The sequence below is a fragment of the Rhincodon typus genome, chromosome 6, assembly GCF_021869965.1.
Source record: "Rhincodon typus isolate 14 chromosome 6, sRhiTyp1.1, whole genome shotgun sequence".
Taxonomy (NCBI): Eukaryota; Metazoa; Chordata; class Chondrichthyes; order Orectolobiformes; family Rhincodontidae; genus Rhincodon; species Rhincodon typus.
Window position 1 is genome coordinate 3,940,094 of NC_063337.1, and position 20,899 is coordinate 3,960,992.

Here is a 20,899-nt window from a genome sequence, read left to right on the forward strand (position 1 = left end):
ACCTTGTTATCCTTTACTCTGTTGCTGTCTGTTCTGGTTTCTTCACTCTCACTGCTGTCACTTGGAAATTCCTTTTATATCCGTTCCAACAGCAGAGGCAACAAAATTAGTTCATTCAAACGCACATACTACTTTGAAAGCAGCCAATCAAACCAGACCCATTCATTCAGTAATGTTCCCTTCTAATTAACAGTTTGTTGGCTTGCTTCCCAACTTGCAAAAATAAACTCCTCGCCCAAAAATAACAGAGGCCTCAGATAGATGGTTACCCAGTACTCCAACAGCTAAATGCTCAGGGAATAGAAATCTGAACTTGTTGAGTCCAGTTAAGAGTCATGGGTTCGTCATTGCAACAACTCTAATTCAAGCCTTGTTCCATACCTAACACTTGCCTGACTGAATGAATAATGCAAGTGAAGATTTATTCTGTCTATTGTTAGGTGTGGTTTTGAAATTGGGCAGCACTTGTTAAACAAGCCTGACTGAGGTAATGGCAAACTAATAGCCACCTTAACATAATCAGTCATGTCAGTTCTGGTCACCCTGTTACAGGAAGGATATTATTAAACTGGAGAGGGTTCAGAAGAGAATTACCTAAATGTTACCAGGTATGGAAGGTTTGAGTTATAAAGAAAGCCTGGATAGGCCAAGACTATTTTTCACTGGAGCATAGGAGGTTGAGAGGTGACCTTATAGAAGTGTATAAAATAATAAGGGGTATAGATAGGGTTAATGGTAGCTGCCTTTTCCCTAGGATGGGGGATTTCAAGACTAGGGACACACTTTTAAGGTGAGAGAAGAGAGGTTTAAAAAAGACGAGGGACAAATTTTTTATCCTGAGGGTGGCTCGTGTGTGGAATGAAATTCCTGCGGAAGTGGTGGGTGTGGGCACAATTACAATGTTTAAAAGACATTTGGATAAGTACATGAATAGGAAAGGTTTGGAGGGATATGGGCCAGGAGAAAGCAGGTGGGACTAGATTAGTTTGGGATTACGTTCGGCATGGGGTGGTTGGACCGAAGGGTTTGTTTCCTTGCTGTACGACTATAACTCATAATATGGTTTATTTCGGCTTCTTAGAAGGGCTAGAGATTCATATGATGGGGACCACTGTCTTCAAATAAATGTGGTCAAGCATTGCTCAATTTTTGGATTAGTTTACATTTCCATGTAGCTTTCACGACTTCAATTTAGAGTTGACTTGTCAACCCACAAGCACTGTCTTCTCCCATGCTGTGAATCTTGTGCTCATTTGAAATTTGGTGTACTTGCAAAGTGTCCTGATGGATGCTGGATGACAAGTTTCAGCAACAAATATCTCTTTTCAGCAATATTCAAGACTTATTCCACATGCCATTTGTGGAGTATTATCCCTGGGAACTTTCAATGGAGCAGAGTATAGAAAGATTAACCGCCGTGGTCAATATTATGCTACAGCCAATTTGGGAACCCCTAAGTAGCGTTAGTCATTGTTTAGTGAGTGGGACAATGGAGTCAATTCCATAGTATGCTATCAAAAAGTGGACTTCAGAGACTCCCCAACCTCTATGAATGGCATCTTCCAAATCCATGACCACTTCCATCTTGAAGAACAAGGGCAGCAGACACATGGGAACACAACCCCTTGCAATTTCCGCTCCAAGCAGCCTGACTTGGAAATATATCACTGCTCCTTCACTGTCAATTGATCAAAATCCTGGAATTCCCTCCCTAACGGCATCATGAGTCTACATCCAGTATATGGACTGCAGCGGTTCAAGAAGGCAGCTCACCCCAATCTTCTCATGCGGCAAACTAGGAATAGGCAATAAATACTAGCCCAACCGCACATGCTAAGAATAAATATGTAAAAGATGCTGGAACCCTTCAAATCGTGCTCAATTTCAAGACTCGAATACTCAGATGTAACACAGTCTAATCATACTGGATGTGATGCAGAGGAAGAGACTACGTGGCACTCTATGGGATAGAAATTACCACAGCTCAATCCAACGCAGATGTCACGTGAAGCCTGTAAAATATTTCTATTCCTCAAGGTAACATCCTTGAATATCTGAGAGTCACTGAACCAGAGTTTACTCTTTGCTACCAGAGGGCAGGGTGATGAAACAGGCAAAAGAGGGAAAGAATGTCAGTGTTCGACATTATTTAGAACCACACTCTACCTACTGAGCCAGCTGAGCGAACCAGCCCTCCACAAGATAATAAGGTGAACCAAATTGAGGATAAATTTAAATCCAATATGTCGAATTCTCTGGTAAACAGCTTTTCCGTTAATTATTTATTTTATACCTCTGGTCCATGATGTCAACTTTGATGTTCGTCAGCTGGAGAGAGTATAGTGGAAAAGGCAGGCTGTCTTTCTGTTGTGAACTGCATAACTATAGAACTCTTGTAAAGGGGACATTTTATTAAACCAAACTTGGAGCAGTTCCAATGCTGCTTGCCAAAGGTTACTGAGGAGGTTTTAACAAGAAATAAATCTCATGCCTTGGAAAATTCCTAAGGCTGTTGCATTTATATCTTGCAAAGTAGTTTTCTTTTCCTTCTGAGCATTATTCCAACCCATGACACCACTAATCACTGTATAACACATTACATTGAGCTGAAAACACAAAAACAGGCCATTCAGCCCAAAACTGGTTCCTTCTAGATTTTATGCTCCAACTGAGGTTCCACCAAACTTAGTCTCATCAAAATCCATCAACTTAACCTTCTATTCCTTTCTCCCTTGTGTATTTTTTTAATCAGCTTCCCTTTAAATGCATCAGTACATTTCACCTCAACTGCCAGTTGTGGAAGTGAAAATAATTTTTACAAGTTCAATTTCTCGCATCAGCAGATTATTTGTGACAATCGCAAAGATGGTAAAGGTGAACTATAAGGAGGATGTCAGGCTGAGGACTTCACTTAACAATTTTAATAGACTAGTTACAGAAAAACAACATCTTTTTGGTGGACAGACAAGAACTAAAGATTTACTTTAATTGCCAAAAAATAATCAAGGAGGGAGATAAGACGCAGGGAGCTGTTGTGATCTGGAATGTGCTGGGAGTGGATTCAGCAAGAACTTTCCAAAGGAAATTGAAGACTTAAAAGTAAAGCGGCACAGTGGCTCACAGCGCCAGGGACCCGGGCTCGATTCCAGACTTGGGCGATTGCCTGTGTAGAGTTTACACATTCTTTTCTATTTTCACTATTCATTTGTGGGATGTAGGCGTCGCTGGCTCCGCCAACGTTTATTGCCTGTCCCTAGTTGCCCTTGAGAAGGCGGTGGTGAGCTGCCTTCTTGAACCGCTGCTTTCCACCTGCTGTAGATTGACCCACAATGCCCTTAGGGAGGGAATTCCAGGATTTTGACCCAGCGACACTGAAGGAATGGCGATATATTTCCAAGTCAGGATGGTGAGGGGCTTGGAGGGGAACTTGCGGGGGGGGTCCCATGTATCTGCTGCCCCTTCTAGATGGAAGTGGTCATGGGTTTGGAAGGTGTTGTCTAATGGAACATCACTGTTGCAAGTCCCTCTTCCCCTCTCCTACCTTATCCATTGGGACAAGAACCCCAGCCTCTCCCCTATACCATCCCCACCTCATTGTGATAGTTCCTTTACTACCTTGAAGGTGGTGGTGTTCCCATACGTCAGCTGCCCTTGTCCTTCTAGATGAAAGTGCTCGTGGGTTTGGAAGGTGCTGTCTGAGGGTCTTTGGTGAATTTCTGCAGTGCATCTTGTAGACAGTACACATTGCTGCTACTGAGAGTCGGTGGTGGAGGGAGTGGATGTTTGTGGGTGTGGTGCCAATCAAGCGGCTGCTTTGTCCTGGATGGTGTCAAGCTTCTTGAGTGTTGTTGGGGCTGCACCCATCCAGGCAAGTGGGGAGTATTCCATCCCACTCCTGACTTGTGCCTTGTAGATGGTGGGACAGGCTTTGAGGAGTCAGGAGGTGAGTTACTCACCACAGTATTCCTAGCTTCTGACCTGCTCTTGTGGCTACATGTGTTTCTCCCCATGTCTGTGGGATTTCCTCCCACAGACCAAAGATGTGCAGGTTAGGTGGATTGGCCATGCTAAATTTCCCATAGTGTGCAGGCCAGGTGGGATGGCCATGGGAAAAGTAGGGTTACAGGGATTGGGTAGGGGCGTGGATGTGGGAGGGATGCTTTTTGCATGGTCAGTGTAAACTCGATGGACCGAATGGACTGTAAGGATTCTAAAGTAGAAAAATGCAAGATCGTGGAAGCCATGAGAGAAAATTCCTTCTAATTAAACGTCAGGAAGTGTGAAGAAAGTTGATCCCTGCTACAAACTCATTTTCCCAGCCACGGAGAGCACCCTCTGATGACTTACAGCCACTTGTGTGCACAGGGAATCCAATTCTTTGCCATTCTGGTGTTGTAGCTGAGCTAAACTTTGTAAACACACATCCGTGGCAATACCAAGTGTGCTCATGCCCCGCCCCAAAACATTCCCATACCTCCAATCCTGACACACTACGGAGCACAAAATAGGAACAGGAGAGGGTCATTCAGCCTCCCGAATCTGATCCATGTTCAGTACGACTAGTCTGACTTTAACCTCAACTCCACAATACTGCCTACCCCTGATAACCTCTCATCCCTAGTCTTAATCACAATCTGTCCACCGCCATCGTGAAAATATTCAAGGACTCAACCTCCACCACCTTTTCAGGCAGATAGTTCCAAAGGTGACGACCCTCTGAGAGAAGAAAATTTGTCTTTGTTTTAAATAGGTGACCCTTGATTTTTGAATTAAGAATCCCTAGTTCTAGATTCTCCAATAAGGTGAAGCATTGTTTCCAGATCTACCCTGTCAAGACCCTTCAGGATCTTATCTGATCCTGAACATGTCCATCTGATCATCCATGCCTCTGCTACCACAAGAATCAACTGTTCCAACACTCTGCTGCTTTGTCTTCCATGTTACACCCCTTTGTAAATGTCAGCTCTTCCAAGGCTGTTTTCTTTCTATCGCATAGCAAACCTTGTTCACCATAAACCATCCATCCCACCAACCACACCTATCAAATTAGTTCCAAGCTTCAATTTCAAGTTTCTTATTTTTGCTTTCAGTTCGTTCTGTGGGTTCGCTGCTCCCTACCTCTGTAACGTCATCCAAACTTATAGCTGTCTCAGGTCTCTGTGCCCCTCCAGTTCAGGGCCCTCCCTAATTTTAATTGTGCCATCATTGGGAGCAATGCCTTCAGTTGCCTATGCCCTAGGCTGGGAATCTCCAACTTAAACCTTTCTGGCTACCTGTCTCTCCTTATGCTTCTGAAACCTGACCAAATTTTTTTTTAAACTTAGTTAAATCTCCTTTTAACCTGTTCTTCTCTAAGGAGTCTAATCCCAGCTCCTCTAGTCTCTCCACATTCACTGAAGATCCCCAGCTCTATTGCCATTCTAGTAAATTATCCATCGTGACCCTCTTGACATCTACTTCTATTGATTTATTTTTGTAAATGTAGAAAGATATTCATTCATGGAATGTGGGTGTGAATGGCTAGGCCAGCATTTACAGCTCTTCCCTCATTTCCCAGAGGGCAGTTAAGAGTCAACCACATTGCTGTGAGTTTGGAGTCACGAATAGGTGAGGCCAGGTAAGGATGGCAAATTTCCTTCCCTAAAGCGCTTTAGTGAACCGGATGGATTTTTACAACAGTCATTTCATGGCCAGCATTAAACTCTTAACTTATTGAATTCAAATTCCATCATCTGCTGTGGTGGGTTTCAAACTGGGGGCATTATCTGGGTCTCTGGATTAATAGTCTCATGATATTGCCACTAGACTGAATGATTAACCTTCACATGTTGACTTTATTTAATACATGGTCATGGAACAAAAGGTTTTGCTGACATTTGGGTGGGTTGTGGGCGGTGGCAGGGGTGAATTTACAGGGAACTTCAATCTCCTTATGCAGATGCCAGTGTCATAATGACCATGTAACTAATGTCCCTTTAGGGAGTGAAATCCGCCATTTCTAGCCAATCTGACTACATGTGACTCCAGACCCACAGCAATTGAGTTGACGCTTAACTGCGCTTTGAGATGGCTGAGCAACCTACTTAGTTTGAGGGCAATTAAGGATGGCCGATAAGTGCTGGCCCAGCCAACAATGCCCACATTCCATAAAGAGATGTGGAGTAGTAAAGGAAAGAAATTTAGATTCTTTTAGCAGAGAGACTGACAGATCAAGTTGAGTGGTCCCTCCTCAACACCCCAGAAACAGATGAAAATGATGACTGTAAATAAAATCAATGTGTTAAGGGGAAACACATCAGAGGGCAGCTGCAGCATCTACATATGAATCAGACAATATCAGAGCTGCATTGAGACAATGGTCTTCAGTCATCTCAGCCTTGAAGGGGTAGCGAGGGGGTGGGGGGGGCACTGTGTCTGCACCTGCCTCTAGGCTCGATGCAGTGGCTCGGTGGTTAATACTGTTTTCGCCATTGAGAGGTGATAGTTTCAAGTCCAATCGTGCAGACAGGAGCATAAGAATTCCAACTGACTCTCCCAATGCAGTACCGAGAGAGTGCCACGCTGTTAGCAGTGCGTGTTTTTTTTTAAACAGTCAACCTGTCTACTCTCTGACCTGGAAGCAAACAATCAACGGCACTATTTCAGAAGAGAGAGCATGGGCGTCCTGCCTACTGTCATTGATAAATCCCCTCACCAATATTATTAAAACAGATTGTTCAGTCAATATCACATTGCCATTTGTGTGTAAATTGGCTGCTGCATTTCCTGCATTACAATAGTTACTTCATTGGCTGAAGTATTTTGGAATGTCCTAAGTCATAAAATCATAGAGTTGTCCATACTGACCAGATATCCTAAACTGATCTAGTTCCAATTGCTGGCATTTGGCCCATATCCCTCTGAAACCTTCCCATTCATAAATCTATCCAGATGCGTTTAAAATGTTATAATTGTACCAGCTTCCACCACTTCCTCTGGCAGCTCATTCCATACACGTTCCACCCTCTGCATGAAAGAGTTGCCTCTTCAGTCCCTTTTAAATCTTTCCTTTCTCACCTTAAACCTATGCCCCTCTAGTTTTGGACTCCCCCACTCCAGGGAAAAGACCTTGTCTATTCGCCCTATCCATGTCCCTCATGATTTTATAAACCTCTATAAGTCAGGCCTCAGCCTCTGATGCTCGGGGAAAATAGCCCCAATCTATTCAGCCTCTCCTTATAGCTCAAACCCTCCAATCCTGGCGACATCCTTATAAATCTTTATTGCGCCCTTTCAAATTTAACAACATCTTTCCTATAGCAAGGAGACCAGAATTGAATGGGGTATTCCAAAAGTGGCCTAGATTGTAACAGTCTGGATAGGGGAAGTTGGTGGCACAGTGGTGGCATCACTAGACTGGTATTCTAAAGGTGCAGGTTAACACGGGGGGTTCAAATGCTGCCAAAAAAGCTGCCAGAATTGAAATGCAATTCCTAAATTGTTATCAGTAATGATGACCATGAAACCATCTTCAAATGTCAAAGAATCCATCTGATCCATTAACAAAAACTGAAATTGCTGGAAAAACTCAGCAGGTTTGAAAGTTTCTGTGGAGAGAAAGCAGAGTCAATGTTTTGGGTCCAGTGACCCTTCTTCAGACTGGATAGCCATTCACTATTGCCCTTGAAGTGGGCAAATGCAAAGTCACCATAATCCCAGAGGTTGCTCTCTCATTAGAGAGTCATCAGACAGCAGTTTAACTTGAGCGTCAGGACCCCTCAGGTGAGGGGAAGAGGTTGAGAGAGAGAGTCCTTCATGGTAACCTCAGCCTGTGTAGGAATTGAACCCACACAGCTGGCATCACTCTGTATCACAAGTCAGCCATCCAGACAACTGAGCTAAGTGACTCCCATTAATTGTTCAACCAAGGTTCTGTCTGTCCTTAAAATTGGAAATAATAAAAGGAAATGCTGAAATTGCATTCTATGGAAAAGCCAATAGCTTGGCTGTTTCCTGTCACTGGTGAACGCTCCATGACAATAGGGGTGGCATGGTGGCTCAGTGGCTCAGTGGTTAGCAGTACTGTCTCACAGCGCCAGGGACCCGGGTTCAATTCCACCCTCGGGCTGTCTGTGTGGAGTTTGCACGTTCTCCCCATGTCTGCGTGGGTTTCCTCCAGATGCTCCAGTTTCCTCCCACAAAGATGTGCAGGTTAGGTGGATTGGCCATGCTAAATTGCCCATAGTGTCCAGGGATGTGTAGATTAGGTGGGTTAAAGGGGGATGGGTCTGAGTTGAATGCTCTGAGGGTCATTGTGGACTTGTTGGGCCACAGGGCCTGTTTCCACACTGTAGGGATTCTATGATCTATGAACAGCTCTACCAATTAGAGCCCACTTTCCAACCAATCAGCACCCTCTTCTCGTGCAGGATAAATTGTTGTTCCCTTTGAGATTTTGTATTCTTGCTATTCTGTCCTGAAATATTAACACAACTTCTCTCTCCACAAACACTGACTGTTCTGTTGAGCATTTCTTTTTATTTCGCTCATGGATTATGGATATCACCGCATGGGTCAACCATCATATTTGGGGCAACTGTTCAGTTGGAGCACATAGGTCGTGACAAGCAAACTAACCTTTTCTGTGTTTAAGCATCCGTTTTCTCTGCAGAGCAGTACATGCATTTTTTTTATTCATGGAACATGAGTGTCATTGGCTGGACCAGTATTTATCGCCCGTCCCTAGCTGCCCCCTTGAGAAGGTGGGGGTGAGCTGCCTTCTTGAACCACTGCAGTCCATGTGCTGTAGGTAGACCCACAATGCCCCTTAGGGAGGAAAGTTCAGGATTTTGACCCAGCGACAGTGAAAGAATGGCGATATGTTTCCAAGTCAGGATGGTGAGAGGCTTAGAGGCGAACTTGGAGGGGGTGGTATTCTAGTTTTTTTTTTAACTGGTCTGCCCTCTAAGATCACATAGAAACTATTCTAAAGAAGAACAAGGGAGTTCCCCCTATAGCCTGAGTCAATATTTATCCCACTACCAACAACACCACAAGTCATTTCGATGGTCATTTTAAAATTGTTATTTATGGGAACTTCATGCACGCAAACTATCTGTCGAATTTTTATGCTTACATCAGTGACTACAGTACCACAATGGGCCCAGGAGTTAACATCAGCTGAGTTAGTGTAAAACTTTGTAAATTAGTAGGCTGCAAAATAATTTTAAAATGACAGGGCATGAGACCCAATGATGTCTTCAGTGTGATAGAAATTAGCAGCTACATAAGATTTAGTTATAAATACAAACTTGATTATACGAAAGACATAGTAAACACCAATTTATTTTTCCTCAAATAACTTTTCCTTATATTCAGCATTTAAATGAAGTAACGTGGAAGAGAAGGAGGCCATTTAGCTCCTATGCCTGTTCCACTAGTCAATGAGATCATGACTGGACTATTATCAGAGCACGAAAACATTGAAAATAGGCCATTTGGCCCTTAGAGTCTGCTTCACCATTCTCACCTTTCAGGTTTGGTACTCTTGCAATTTTGAGTACAAGATGAAAGGCTTTATCAGCATTTTCTCATTTTTAGACTATATACCCCATCCTCGCCTGCTCAACCAGTGGAATATTTCTTTTCTATTGACTTGGTCAGTAGAATTATAGAGTCATAGTCATAGAGATATACAGCACAGAAATAGACCCTTCCATCCAACTCATCCATGCTGACCAGATATCCTTAATTAATCTAGTTCCATCTGCCAGCAATTGGCCCATACCCCTAAACCCTGCCTATTCATATACCCATCCAAATGCCTTTTAAAAGTTGTAATCGTACCAGCCTCAACCACTTCCTTTGGCAGCTCATTCCATGCTCGCACCACCCTCTGCATGAAAATGTTGCCCCTTAGCTACCTTTTATATCTCTCCCCTCTCACCTTAAACCTATGCTCTCTAGTTTTGGACTCCTCCATCCTGGGGAAAAAGTCTTGCCTATTTACCCTATCCACGTCCCTCATGATTTTATAAACATCTATAAGGTCACCCCTCAGCCTCCGATATTCCAGAGAAAACAGCCCTAGCCTATTCAGCCTCTCCCCATAGCTCAAACCCCCCAACCCCAGAAACATCTTTGTAAATCTTCCCTGAACTCTTTCTAGTTTCACAACATCCTACCTAAAGAAGGGAAACCAGAACTGCATGCAATACACCAAAAGTGGCTGAACCAATGTCCTGTCTCTCAACTCCTATACTCAATCCACTGACCAATAAAGACAAACATACCAAATGCCTTCTTCACCACCCTATCTACCTGCAACTCCACTTTCAAAGAACTATGAACCTGCACTCTAAGGTCTCTTTGTTCATCTGATCGAGATCCCGTTGTACTCTAAGGTAACCTTTCTCGCTGTCCACTACACCTCCACTTTTGGTGTCATCTGCAAACTTACTAACCATACTTCATATGTTCACATCCAGATCATTTAATTAAATGATGAAAAGCAGTGGACTTCAAGCAAAGCAAACTTCAAATTTCCAGATGCCCCTCCAACACTCCAAGATCCTTTGTCATTTCCAATTCTGACCCCTTGCTCATCCTTGATCTTAACAACGCCACCAGTGACAGCTGTGCCTTCAGTTGGCTCGGTCCCAAACCCAAGTCTCCAAGCCTTGGGATTCCATCTCTGAACTGTCTCTCTACCTCACTTTCTTCCTTTAAGGTGCCTGCCCGTTAAAACCCAACTCCTTGACCGAACCATTGCTCACTGGATTTGTGATCTCCTTAAGCGGCTCAGTGTCAAATTTTGTTTGTGTTTTCTCTTGTGCAGTCCCTAGAGATTCATTGCAACATTTAAGATGCCATACAAATGCACATTGTTGCTAAGTCTTAGTTCCCTCCATCTCCTCAATAGCTCTAGTAATCCTGAGCATAGGAACATTTCTTATAGCTCCTAGCTTCCATTTGACAATTACAGCATTCTTCAAGACTTTGATATAGGAATACCAATGTAGACAATGAGTGCTGGTTGAGGTTGTTGAAGGCTGTGGTGAATTATGGAATTGCATGAACCAATCTCCCCAGATAACACTGCAGAGCAGATCAGGAAGGAAAGGTTTCTACAAAATCAAGCAACAGATTAGTTGCATTTTGATTAGATTACAATACTTCATTACAAATGACGACAGCAATAATTGTGCTTGTCAGAGGAACAAATGTGCAGGTGCAAGGGTAATGAGGTTGACCTGATTGCCTGACAGTGATCCAGCATGAATTGGATGGGCTGAATGGCCTCCTTCAGTGCCCTAATGACTGCACTTGGCATCATCGAGCAAAAATGCTCAAGTGCAACCCAGAGGCTTGAGCATAAAAACAGGTTGGGAGCCTACTCACAAGAGTTCGTAAGTATGAGAGGTGATCTCATTGAAACATACAGGATTCTTAAGGGGCTTGACAGGGTAAATGCTGAGAGGATGTTTCCTGTCATGGGAGAGTCTAGGACCAGAGGGGAATAGAATAAAGTCTTAGAATAAACGGGCACCAATTTAAGGCTGAGATGAGTGGGAATTTCTGCTCTTAGAGGCTTGTGAGCCTTTGGAACTCCTTGCCACAGAGATCTGTAGGGGTAGAGTCCTTATGTACATTTAAGGCTGAGATAGATAGATTTTTGATCAAGGATTACAGGGAAAGGGCAGGAAAGGGAAAGTTGGATCAGCCACGATCCTAATCAATGGCAGAGCAGGCTTAAGGGCCTGAATGGCCTACTATTTTGTATAATCGCACAGTCTTAAAACCTAGGCTGACACACCCAGGATATTACTGAGGGTGTACAGCACTGTCAGCTGCTTACCAGATGTGACATCAAACTATCTCCTTACTTATGTGAGGAAGAGCAGAGAGATCCCTCCCTGGTGTCCTGGCAAATATTCCTCCCTCAACCAACATCACGAGAAATAAATTATCTTGTCGTTATCTCTTTGTTGCTTGTGGGATTTTACTCATGTCGACTACAAGGATTCCTACATCTCCGCAGTGACAAAACTTCATTGTCTGGAATGTGCACTGGGACATCCTGAGGTGGTGGAACTGCAAGTTATAGCTATGATTCTTGGGAAGCTTTTGTCTCCTCTATATCACGAGTGCGGCATGATGTTTTACTATGGACCAAATTACATGCCTGTGTGCGCCAGGAACATACTCTGTCATGTTAAATTAGAACTTAAGAAGTTGGAGCGGGAGTAGGCCATTCATTTGATGCAATGGGGATGATCTAATCCCCAGACTCAACTCGACTTTCCTGCCTGCTTACCATAACCCTTTAATCATTACTAATTTAAAATCTGTCCATCTCCTCCTTAAATTTACCCAACGTCCCAGCAACCACTGAACTCTGGGATAGTGAATTCCACAGATTCATGCCCTTTGAGAGAAGTAATTTCTCCTCATCTCTGTTTTAAATATACCACCCTTATCCTAAAATTATGACGTCTTGCTCCAGATTGCCCAACATGAGGAAATATCGGCTCATGTCTACTTTGTCAATCCCCTTTAGCGTCTTATTTACCCCAATTAGATCTCCTCTCATTCTGCTAAGCTTCAGAGAGTGTAGGCCTAAACTGCTCAATCTCCGTTCATACAGGAAGACTTTCATCTCTGGTCAGCAACAGAGATTATGTTTGATTCAAAGTGGTGTCCAAACTGTTAGACTACTGTAGGCAGGATAAGAAAGAGTGAGGTGCCTTCTCTAATTCCACGGGCATGAACGGAATAATTCAATCCAGCATCTCTGAAAAAACTACATCCTGCCAAATATTGTTGCCTTGCCTCATCAGGACAATTCACAAGAATAACAAATTAAGGGGCAAACCAGCATTTCTTGTATATGAGCAGAGAGTGTCAAGTTGCTAGCAAAAGCATTCTGATTGGCAGAGCCGTTAGTTGCCATGGACAATGCACCCAGAAAAGATGATTGACAGATAATTGTCAGGTTTTGTTTAATGAAGCAAGTCTGGAATAGTCTGAGTTTAGAATACTTCTACTCTTTGATTCCTCTGCCAGCCTTCTCCAGTGGGCAAACACAGAAATTTTACTGACAGTATTGAACCACTGACAGTGCGGCGCTCCCTCAGCACTGACCCTCCGACAGTGCGGCACTCCCTCAGCACTGACCCTCCCACAATTCGGCACTCCCTCAGTACTGCCCCTCCAACAGTGCAGCACTCCCTCAGCTCTGACCCTCTGACAGTGTGGCACTCCCCCAGCACTGACCCTCCAACAGTGCGATGCTCCCTCAGCACTGACCCTCCAACAGTGTGGCGCTCCCTCAGTACCGACCCTCCGACGTACGGCACTCCCTCGGCGCTGACCTTCCAACAGTGCGGCACTCCCTCGGCATTGACCCTCCGACAGTGCGGCACTCCCTCGGCACTGACCCTCCAACACTGCTGCAGTCCCTCAGCACTGACCCTCCAACAGTGCGGCACTCCCTTGGCACTGACCCTCCAACAGTGCGGCACTCCCTCGGCGCTGACCCTCCAACAGTGCGGTGCTCCCTCATTATTGCACTGAGGGGATCCATCTAGATTGCATGCTGAGATCTCTGAAATTATTGATTGAATCAGTGAAAATGTAGAGACAGGCGTGTGATTCACTGTGCCACAGTTGACAGCGTATTAATTGTGTGCTGGAAGCCAACATTCCCTTGGGATGGTTGTTGATTATGCATCTGCTGCGGGAGACCTGACACAGCCGGGCAGCATTCAAGAAAACTGTTGCAATTTGCTTGTCATTAAGCATGTAGAAGGGTCGTCATTCATATCAAGGACCACACCATGTGTTCCAGCAACATTTGAAACAATTAATCGCAAACCTCAGCAGGAGTCTATTTGGAACCATGCTAAATTGCCCCACAGTGTCCAGGGATGTGACAGCTAGGTGGGTTAACCATGGGAAATGCAGGGTTAAAGGGAAAGGGTGGGGGTGGCCGTCTGGGTAGGATGCTGTTCGGAGGGGCAGTGTGGACTCGATTGGCCAAATGGCCTGCTTCCACACTGTAGGATTCTACGATTTGTCTAAGCTGGCTTTTTCAAGAGCTCTCTGATTTGTCCCACTCTCCCCAAAATCCTGAAACTTTTCTTTCCTCTTTACCTATCTAATTCACTTTTAACATTGAATTTGCTTCCACAGAAAGCACCATCCTGGTTACAATAACTTGATATCTCCTCAACTCCCACTCTGGTTCTTTTGATTGTTACCTTAAGTTTCTGGTTACTGAAATTCCAAGTAGTGGAAACTGTCCCAGAATCACAGAATTATAATGGCACAGAGGGAGCTCGTTCAGCACTGATTCTCCATATGAGCACCCCACCTCGTGTCATTCTCTCACCTTCTTCACAGAACCCTGCACATTGTTACTTTTCAGAGAACAATCCCACTCCCTCTTGATAGAATCAAATGAACCCGCCTCCCCCACACTCTCAGACAGTACATTCCAGACCCTAACCCCTCGAGTGACCCTGCCTCCCCCACACTCTCAGACAGTACATTCCAGACCCTAACCCCTCGAGTGAACCTGCCTCCCCCACACTCTCAGACAGTATATTCCAGACCCTAACCACTCGAATGAACCTGCCTCCCCCCACACTCTCAGACAGTACATTCCAGACCCTAAACACTCGCTGCGTGAGTAAGTTTTTTCCTTGTGTCATCATTTCTCCTTTTGTACATTGCTTTAAATCTCTGCCCCCTCATTCTCCACCTTCCACCTTTCCCTGTCCATGCTGTCCAGACTCCTCACAATTTTAAGTGCTTTCATCAAGTCTCCCTTTCTCCCTTCTCTTCTCCAAGAAAGAAATGCCTTCATAATTTGAACTTTCCTATCTACTCTCTCCTCCCTTCTCTGTTCTAAGTAGAACCATTGCAGCCTCTCCAGTCTCTCCATGTTGAGTTAAATCTCTGGTTTAAGTAAATCCATTCCTCACCACCTCTAAGGTCTTTGTCTATTTCTCAAAGTTTGTGATATTCTGAATTAGACACAATGCTTGAACTAAAGCCAAAGCAGTTGTTTGTAAATGTTTAACATGACTTCGTTCCTTGGCCTGTAGCAGGGACAATCTCGGTCATACAATGAATTGAAGGAAACCTTTGTTTGTGTGTCATTTGTGACCAGTTTGGGAAAGCACAGAAGTGATGCTGCAGCAATATTCCAGCCCCTTGAATTGAACCTGGTGTAGAAAAATTGACAGCAAATCCCCAGTGTGGGACTTTCAATTTAGTGTCATGTCACAAAGGTGCAACAAGCAACAACAACTTACATTCTTACAGTACCTTTTAGCACTAACGAAAAGTCCCAAAAGTGCATTAGGTGATTGATTCTCGAACAAACTTTTGAGTCACATATGGATAGCCAATGAAGAGCATTTGAATTGTAGTCACTGCCGGAAAACACACAGTCAATAAGTGCACAGCAAGCTCCCACAAACACCAATGTGATAATGCCTCATCTGCTGAGTAGCATCATGTCAAAGGATCAAAATGCTAAATTACTTATGGACACTGTGGGCGTTTGGAACGTCATTTTTCTTTTTCAAAAGAGATTGCAAGCCAAGCCCATAGATCTCTACTACAAGTGGAATGGAGGCTTAAGGATGGGGAAGTCTTGCTACAGTTGTACAGGGCATTTGTAAGACCACACCTGGAGTCCTGTGTACAGTTCCAGTCAGGTTACCCCAGAGAACACTGGATGCTGGGTCATTGAATATATTCAAGGCCGAGTTAGATTTTCAGTGACTCCTGCTGTTAAATTGTGTGTGTGTGTGTGTGTGCATGTGTGTGTGTGTGCGTGTACGTGTGTGAGAGAGTGTGTGTATGTGTGTGTACGCGTGTGCGTGTGTGCATGCGCGTGCATGTGTGAGAGAGAGTATGTGTGTGCGTGTGAGAGTGTGTGTGTGTGTAAGAAAGACTCTGTGTGTGTGTGTGTGTGTGTGTGTGAGAGAGAGAGTGTCAGTCTTGAGTGGGATCTTTTGATTTAGCAGCTAGATTGATGCCAACTAAGTCATGCCAATCAAGGTAGAGATGGCAGATTTCCATCCCCATCAGAACGCTGGTAAATGATTTGTACTTTAACAATGGGGACTGTTAAAGATAAGCTGGAAAGTGCACTTTGGGTCACAGTTCTGATCTACCATGATCAAACTGAATTGATCAATGGGCTGAATGATCTCACCCAGCTTCTATTTCTCTTATTCTCATAAAAAACGGCCAGGATATGGGGAGAGTTCACCTGCTTTTCTTCAAGCTAGTGCTAGGGATCTGATCATTTATATCCAACAGTGAGGGCAAATGTGTTTAATATTTCAACAAAGGATAGTGTCTTCAATAGAATCTTAGAATTCCTACAGTGCGGAATGGGGCCGTTCAGCCAATTAAGTCTACACCAAACCTCCAAAGAGCATCCCACCCGGACCTAGTCCCCTACCTTATCCCTGTGGGTAATCCACCTAGCCCGCACATCCCTGGATGCTACAGAAAATAATTAGCATGGCTAATCCACAAAATTTGCACATCTTTGGACTGTGGGAAGAAACCGGAGTAGCCAAAAGAAACCCACATGGACACCGGGAGAACATGCAAACTCACAGACAGTTGCCCAAGACTGGAAGCAAACCCCAGTCCCCAGAGGAAGCGGTGCTAACCACCAAGTCATCGTGCTGCCCTTCAATTAATACTGAAACCTGGGGACCCAGGTTCGATTCCCACTATAGTGGCTGTTGGAATTTGAATTGAATGGTCATCTCGATTTAAGAGTCTAATGATGACCATCATCAGGAAAAACCACCATCATGATACCCTTTAGGGAAGGAAACTGCAGTCCTTTGTCTGGCAGCATCTGTGAAGGACCGCTTCAGGGTCACCGGACCCGAAACGTTAACTCTGTTTTTTCCTTCACAGGGAGCCTTTAGAATGTTGTTAAAACATAAATGGTCATTAATGTTCCAATAAGGAAGAGAACTTAGCATTCTTACCCGGCTCTTGATCTCAGTGACACAGTTGGTGTCAATCTTGCTGATAAATCAGAAGGTTGTAGGTTCAAGTCCCCCTCCAGACTGATACTCTTACAAATATATAAATCAGGAGTCTGCTTATTGACCTCACAGTTCACTGAACTGATCGTGATTGAGGGATAAATATTGCCAAGACAAGGAAAGTACTCCCCTAGTCCATCTTTGAAATACTGGCAGATGGATTTCTCACACCCACCTACAGATATGAATGGAAACTGGAGCTCAATTCAATATCCACTGCTAAAGACAACAAAGTTCCCATTTGACCTTTCTGCATTAGTGTAACAACAGGAGCATAAGGCCGACAGGTTAGGCACAACCTTAGAGAGACAGGTCCATCATCAGTCTCCTTTCACTTACCAGTCTGTTTATGTACAGTTGGTTCTACTGTAATGCAGTAGTTGTGTTCCTGTGCAACATCATGTTATAGAAAATCGTGTTATAGAAGTAACAGGCCCTATGGGAAAAGTGGAGTTAGGGGCAGACCAACAAAAAAAAAATCACTCAAAAACCTAACACAAAGAATAGCACGATTTGAATAAATGTTTAATTCATATCTAATAATGAAATAAAAGTAAATTTAATGACTTGAAAAAAAATCAAGATGACTTGATGGGGGAGAAGGTTGTACAGTACCTCTCAAGAAAGCGGTTCATGACAAAGCCTGCAAAATGACAACGTGATGCAGGTCGGAGACTCTTTTAGTGCTAACGCATTCAGGACAATGCCCGTGAAACAATCATGTGATTTTGACACGTACTCCTCTGCGCACCGATGAATCGCATTATAGCCAACACAAGTTCACGTTTTAGAAATAACATTCCCCTATTTGTCAATCACAATACAGCTAATTCGCATTGAAGGAACATGCGTTGTAGCAGAACTGATTGTATGTTGTCTTCACTCACTTCACAGTTTCCGTCCATTCTTTTGCATCAGCCTTGTGTGCCCTCAGCACACAAGGGGTGCCTGACCCACTCAGTGCCTCAAATACATTCGCTCTTGTTAACAATTGGAAGGGAAATCCTGTAGGAAATGGAGCTTTCTCACGTGAATCATTTAGCCTTTATTTCATAGGGAATGGAATATAAAATAGAGACATTGTACAAAATCTTTACAAGGCACAGATCCAGACCACAGCCAGAGGAATACTGTGAATCTGTTTTGGTTCCTTATCTAACAAAAGATATACTGGCATTAGAGGCAGTCCAAAGAATGTTCATCAGGTTGATTCGGGAATGGAGGGGTTAGGAGGGGTTGAGCAGGTTGGGCCTGTACTCATTGGAGTTTAGAAGAATGAAAGGCAACGCTATTGAAACATATACAATTCCTAGGAGGCTTGACATAGGAGATGTCGTGCAGTTGTTTCCCCTTGTGGGAGAGTCTAGGACCAGAGGACGTCATCTTAGAATAAGGGGTTATACATTTAAGGCAAAGATGAGGAGGAATTTCTTCTCCCAGAGGGTAGTGAATCTGTGGAATTCTTTACTGCAGAGGGCTGTTAAGGTTGGGTATTTAAGTATATTCAAGGCTGAGATAGATTTTTAATCAAAAAGGAAATCAAGGGTTGTAGGTAAAAGACAGGAAAGTGGAGTTGAGGATTATCAACTCAGCCATGATGTCATTAAATGGTGTCTGAAAATAGCAGTCTCAATGGGCTGAATAGCCTACGTCTGCTTCAACAGCTTGTTGTCTTATAATTGCTACCTTGCCTCTGGTTCAAGATCCAATCCAGTGGCATAGAATCGTAGAAAGGATGCCATTCACCTCCTTGTGCCAATGTTACTGTCTGGAAGAGCAACTCAGCAAGCCCCATTCTCTTGCCCTTCCATACAATTTCTTTCTCTTTGGACTTTTATCCAATTTCTTTTCCAGTTGAATCTGCCTCCATCAGTTTCATTCTAATCTCCTGACCATTCACTGCATTAAAAAGCTTTCCCTCGTGTCGCTATTGCTTCTTTTGCCAATTGCTTTAAATCTGTGTCCTCTGCTTCTCAATCCATCCAACAATGGGAACAGTTTTTTTCTCCATCTACTCCGTCTCAGTCTCTCATGATTTTTAGCACTTTTATTAAATGTTCCTCTCCAGCTTTCCCTTCTCCAGGATAAACCATCCCAGCTTCTCCAATCTATTCAGGGAACTAAATTTCTTCATTCCTGATACCATCCTTGTCAAAGGGCAAGTAATGGTCTGGTAGTATTATTTCAAGACTACTAATCCAAAGACACAGGTAATGTTCTGGGGCTCTGGATGGAATGTGAATTCAATAATATCTGGAATTAAGAGTCTGATGATGACTGTGAAACCTGCTGATTGATGGAAAACCCATCTGGTTCTATAATGTCTTTTAGGGAAGGAAATCTGCCATCCTTATCTGGTCTGGTCTACATATGAGCCCAGACACACAGCAATATGATTGATTCTCAACTGCCCCTTCGGGCAATTACGGATGGGCAATAAATATAGCCAGTGATGTCATCCTGTGAATTAATGAAAAAAAAACTTTTCTGCACATCCTTCCTAAAGTATGGTGCTAAGGACCAGGCACAACATCTAGTTGAAGATAAACCAGTGTTTTACACAAGAACACACAAGAACTAGGAGCAGGAGTAGGCCGTCTGGCCCTTCGAGCCTGCTCTGCCATTCAATAAGATCATGGCTGATCCTTTCGCGGACTCAGATCCACTTACCCGCGTTCTCACCGTTTCCCTTAATTCCTTTATTGTTCAAAAAAAATCTACCTTTTTTTTAAAAAGCGTTTACTGAAGTAGCGTCAACTACTTCACTGGGCAAGGAATTCCATAGATTAACAACCCTCTGGGTGAAGAAATTCCTTCTCAGTTCAGTCCTAAATCTGCTCCCTCTAATCTTGAGGCTATGCCCTCTTGTCCTAGCTTCACCTGCTAGTTTTAACCAGGTTTAACCCAAATTCCTTGTTTTAGTACTGACATGTCCAGACAGCAAGAGTAATTCCAAAACAAACTATGCTCTCTTCTGCATTTTCTTCTTTAAATTCCATTTTTTTTTAAAAATGAACAAACTTGTAGAGCTTTAAAAAGTGGCCGACGCTGATCGTGTGATTCTGTTTTCGGAAGCTTCTGAAACCCCAACATTGTAAAGCTGACACAATGGAATTGAAAAAAATAACCAAAAGAGCTGTGGATGCTGGAAATAAGAAACAAAAACAGAAATTGCCGGAAAAGCTCAGCAGGTCTGCAGCATTCGTGGAGAGAAGTCGGAATTAACATTTGGTTCAGGTGACCCTTCCTCAGAGCTGATGGCAGTTAAGAAAATGTTGGTTTTTATGCAGAAAATAGGGTGGGGTTAAGGAGTAAACAATAGATGGAGATAAAGCCCAAAGAGAGAGAAGAATAATTGGACAGACAAAGGAGCGGATAAAGGTCAGCCTAGGAGAATGAATAGCTGCTAATGAGGACAACTATTGGCTAACAATGGGTAGTGTGTAATAACAGACCATGTTATAACAAGAGATAGTAGGAACTGCAGATGCTGGAGAATCCGAGACAACAAGGTGCAGGGCTGGATGAACACAGCAGGCCAAGCAGCATCATAGGAGCAGAGAGGCTAGGCCTGGTGTGTGGGGGTTGGGTAAGGACATGGACAAAGGTGCCTCAAATCCTAAAAGTGTTGAATAAAAACTGAAAGAACTGTGGATGCTGTAAATCAGGAACAAAAACAAAGTTGCTGGAAAAGCTCAGCAGGTCTGGCAGCATCTGTGAAGGAAAAAACAGAGTTAACGTTTCGGGTCCGGTGACCCTTCCTCAGAACAGAATTAAAGCACAGCAGCCCTAAAATTGTCGAACTCGATATTGAGTCCAGAAGGTGGTAA

General features: G+C 43.7%; 1 protein-coding gene across 1 annotated transcript in view; it reads right to left on the minus strand.

The window, feature by feature from the left end:
- The window catches only part of LOC109920863 (solute carrier organic anion transporter family member 2B1-like), a 59,394-nt gene extending 54,945 nt beyond the window's left edge, over positions 1 to 4,449 (minus strand). Inside the window, exon 1 of the mRNA XM_048597862.1 lies at positions 4,348 to 4,449. Coding sequence (XP_048453819.1) covers positions 4,348 to 4,449 — 102 coding nt within the window. The remainder of the gene's footprint in view (positions 1 to 4,347) is intronic.
- Positions 4,450 to 20,899: the final 16,450 nt, after the last annotated feature.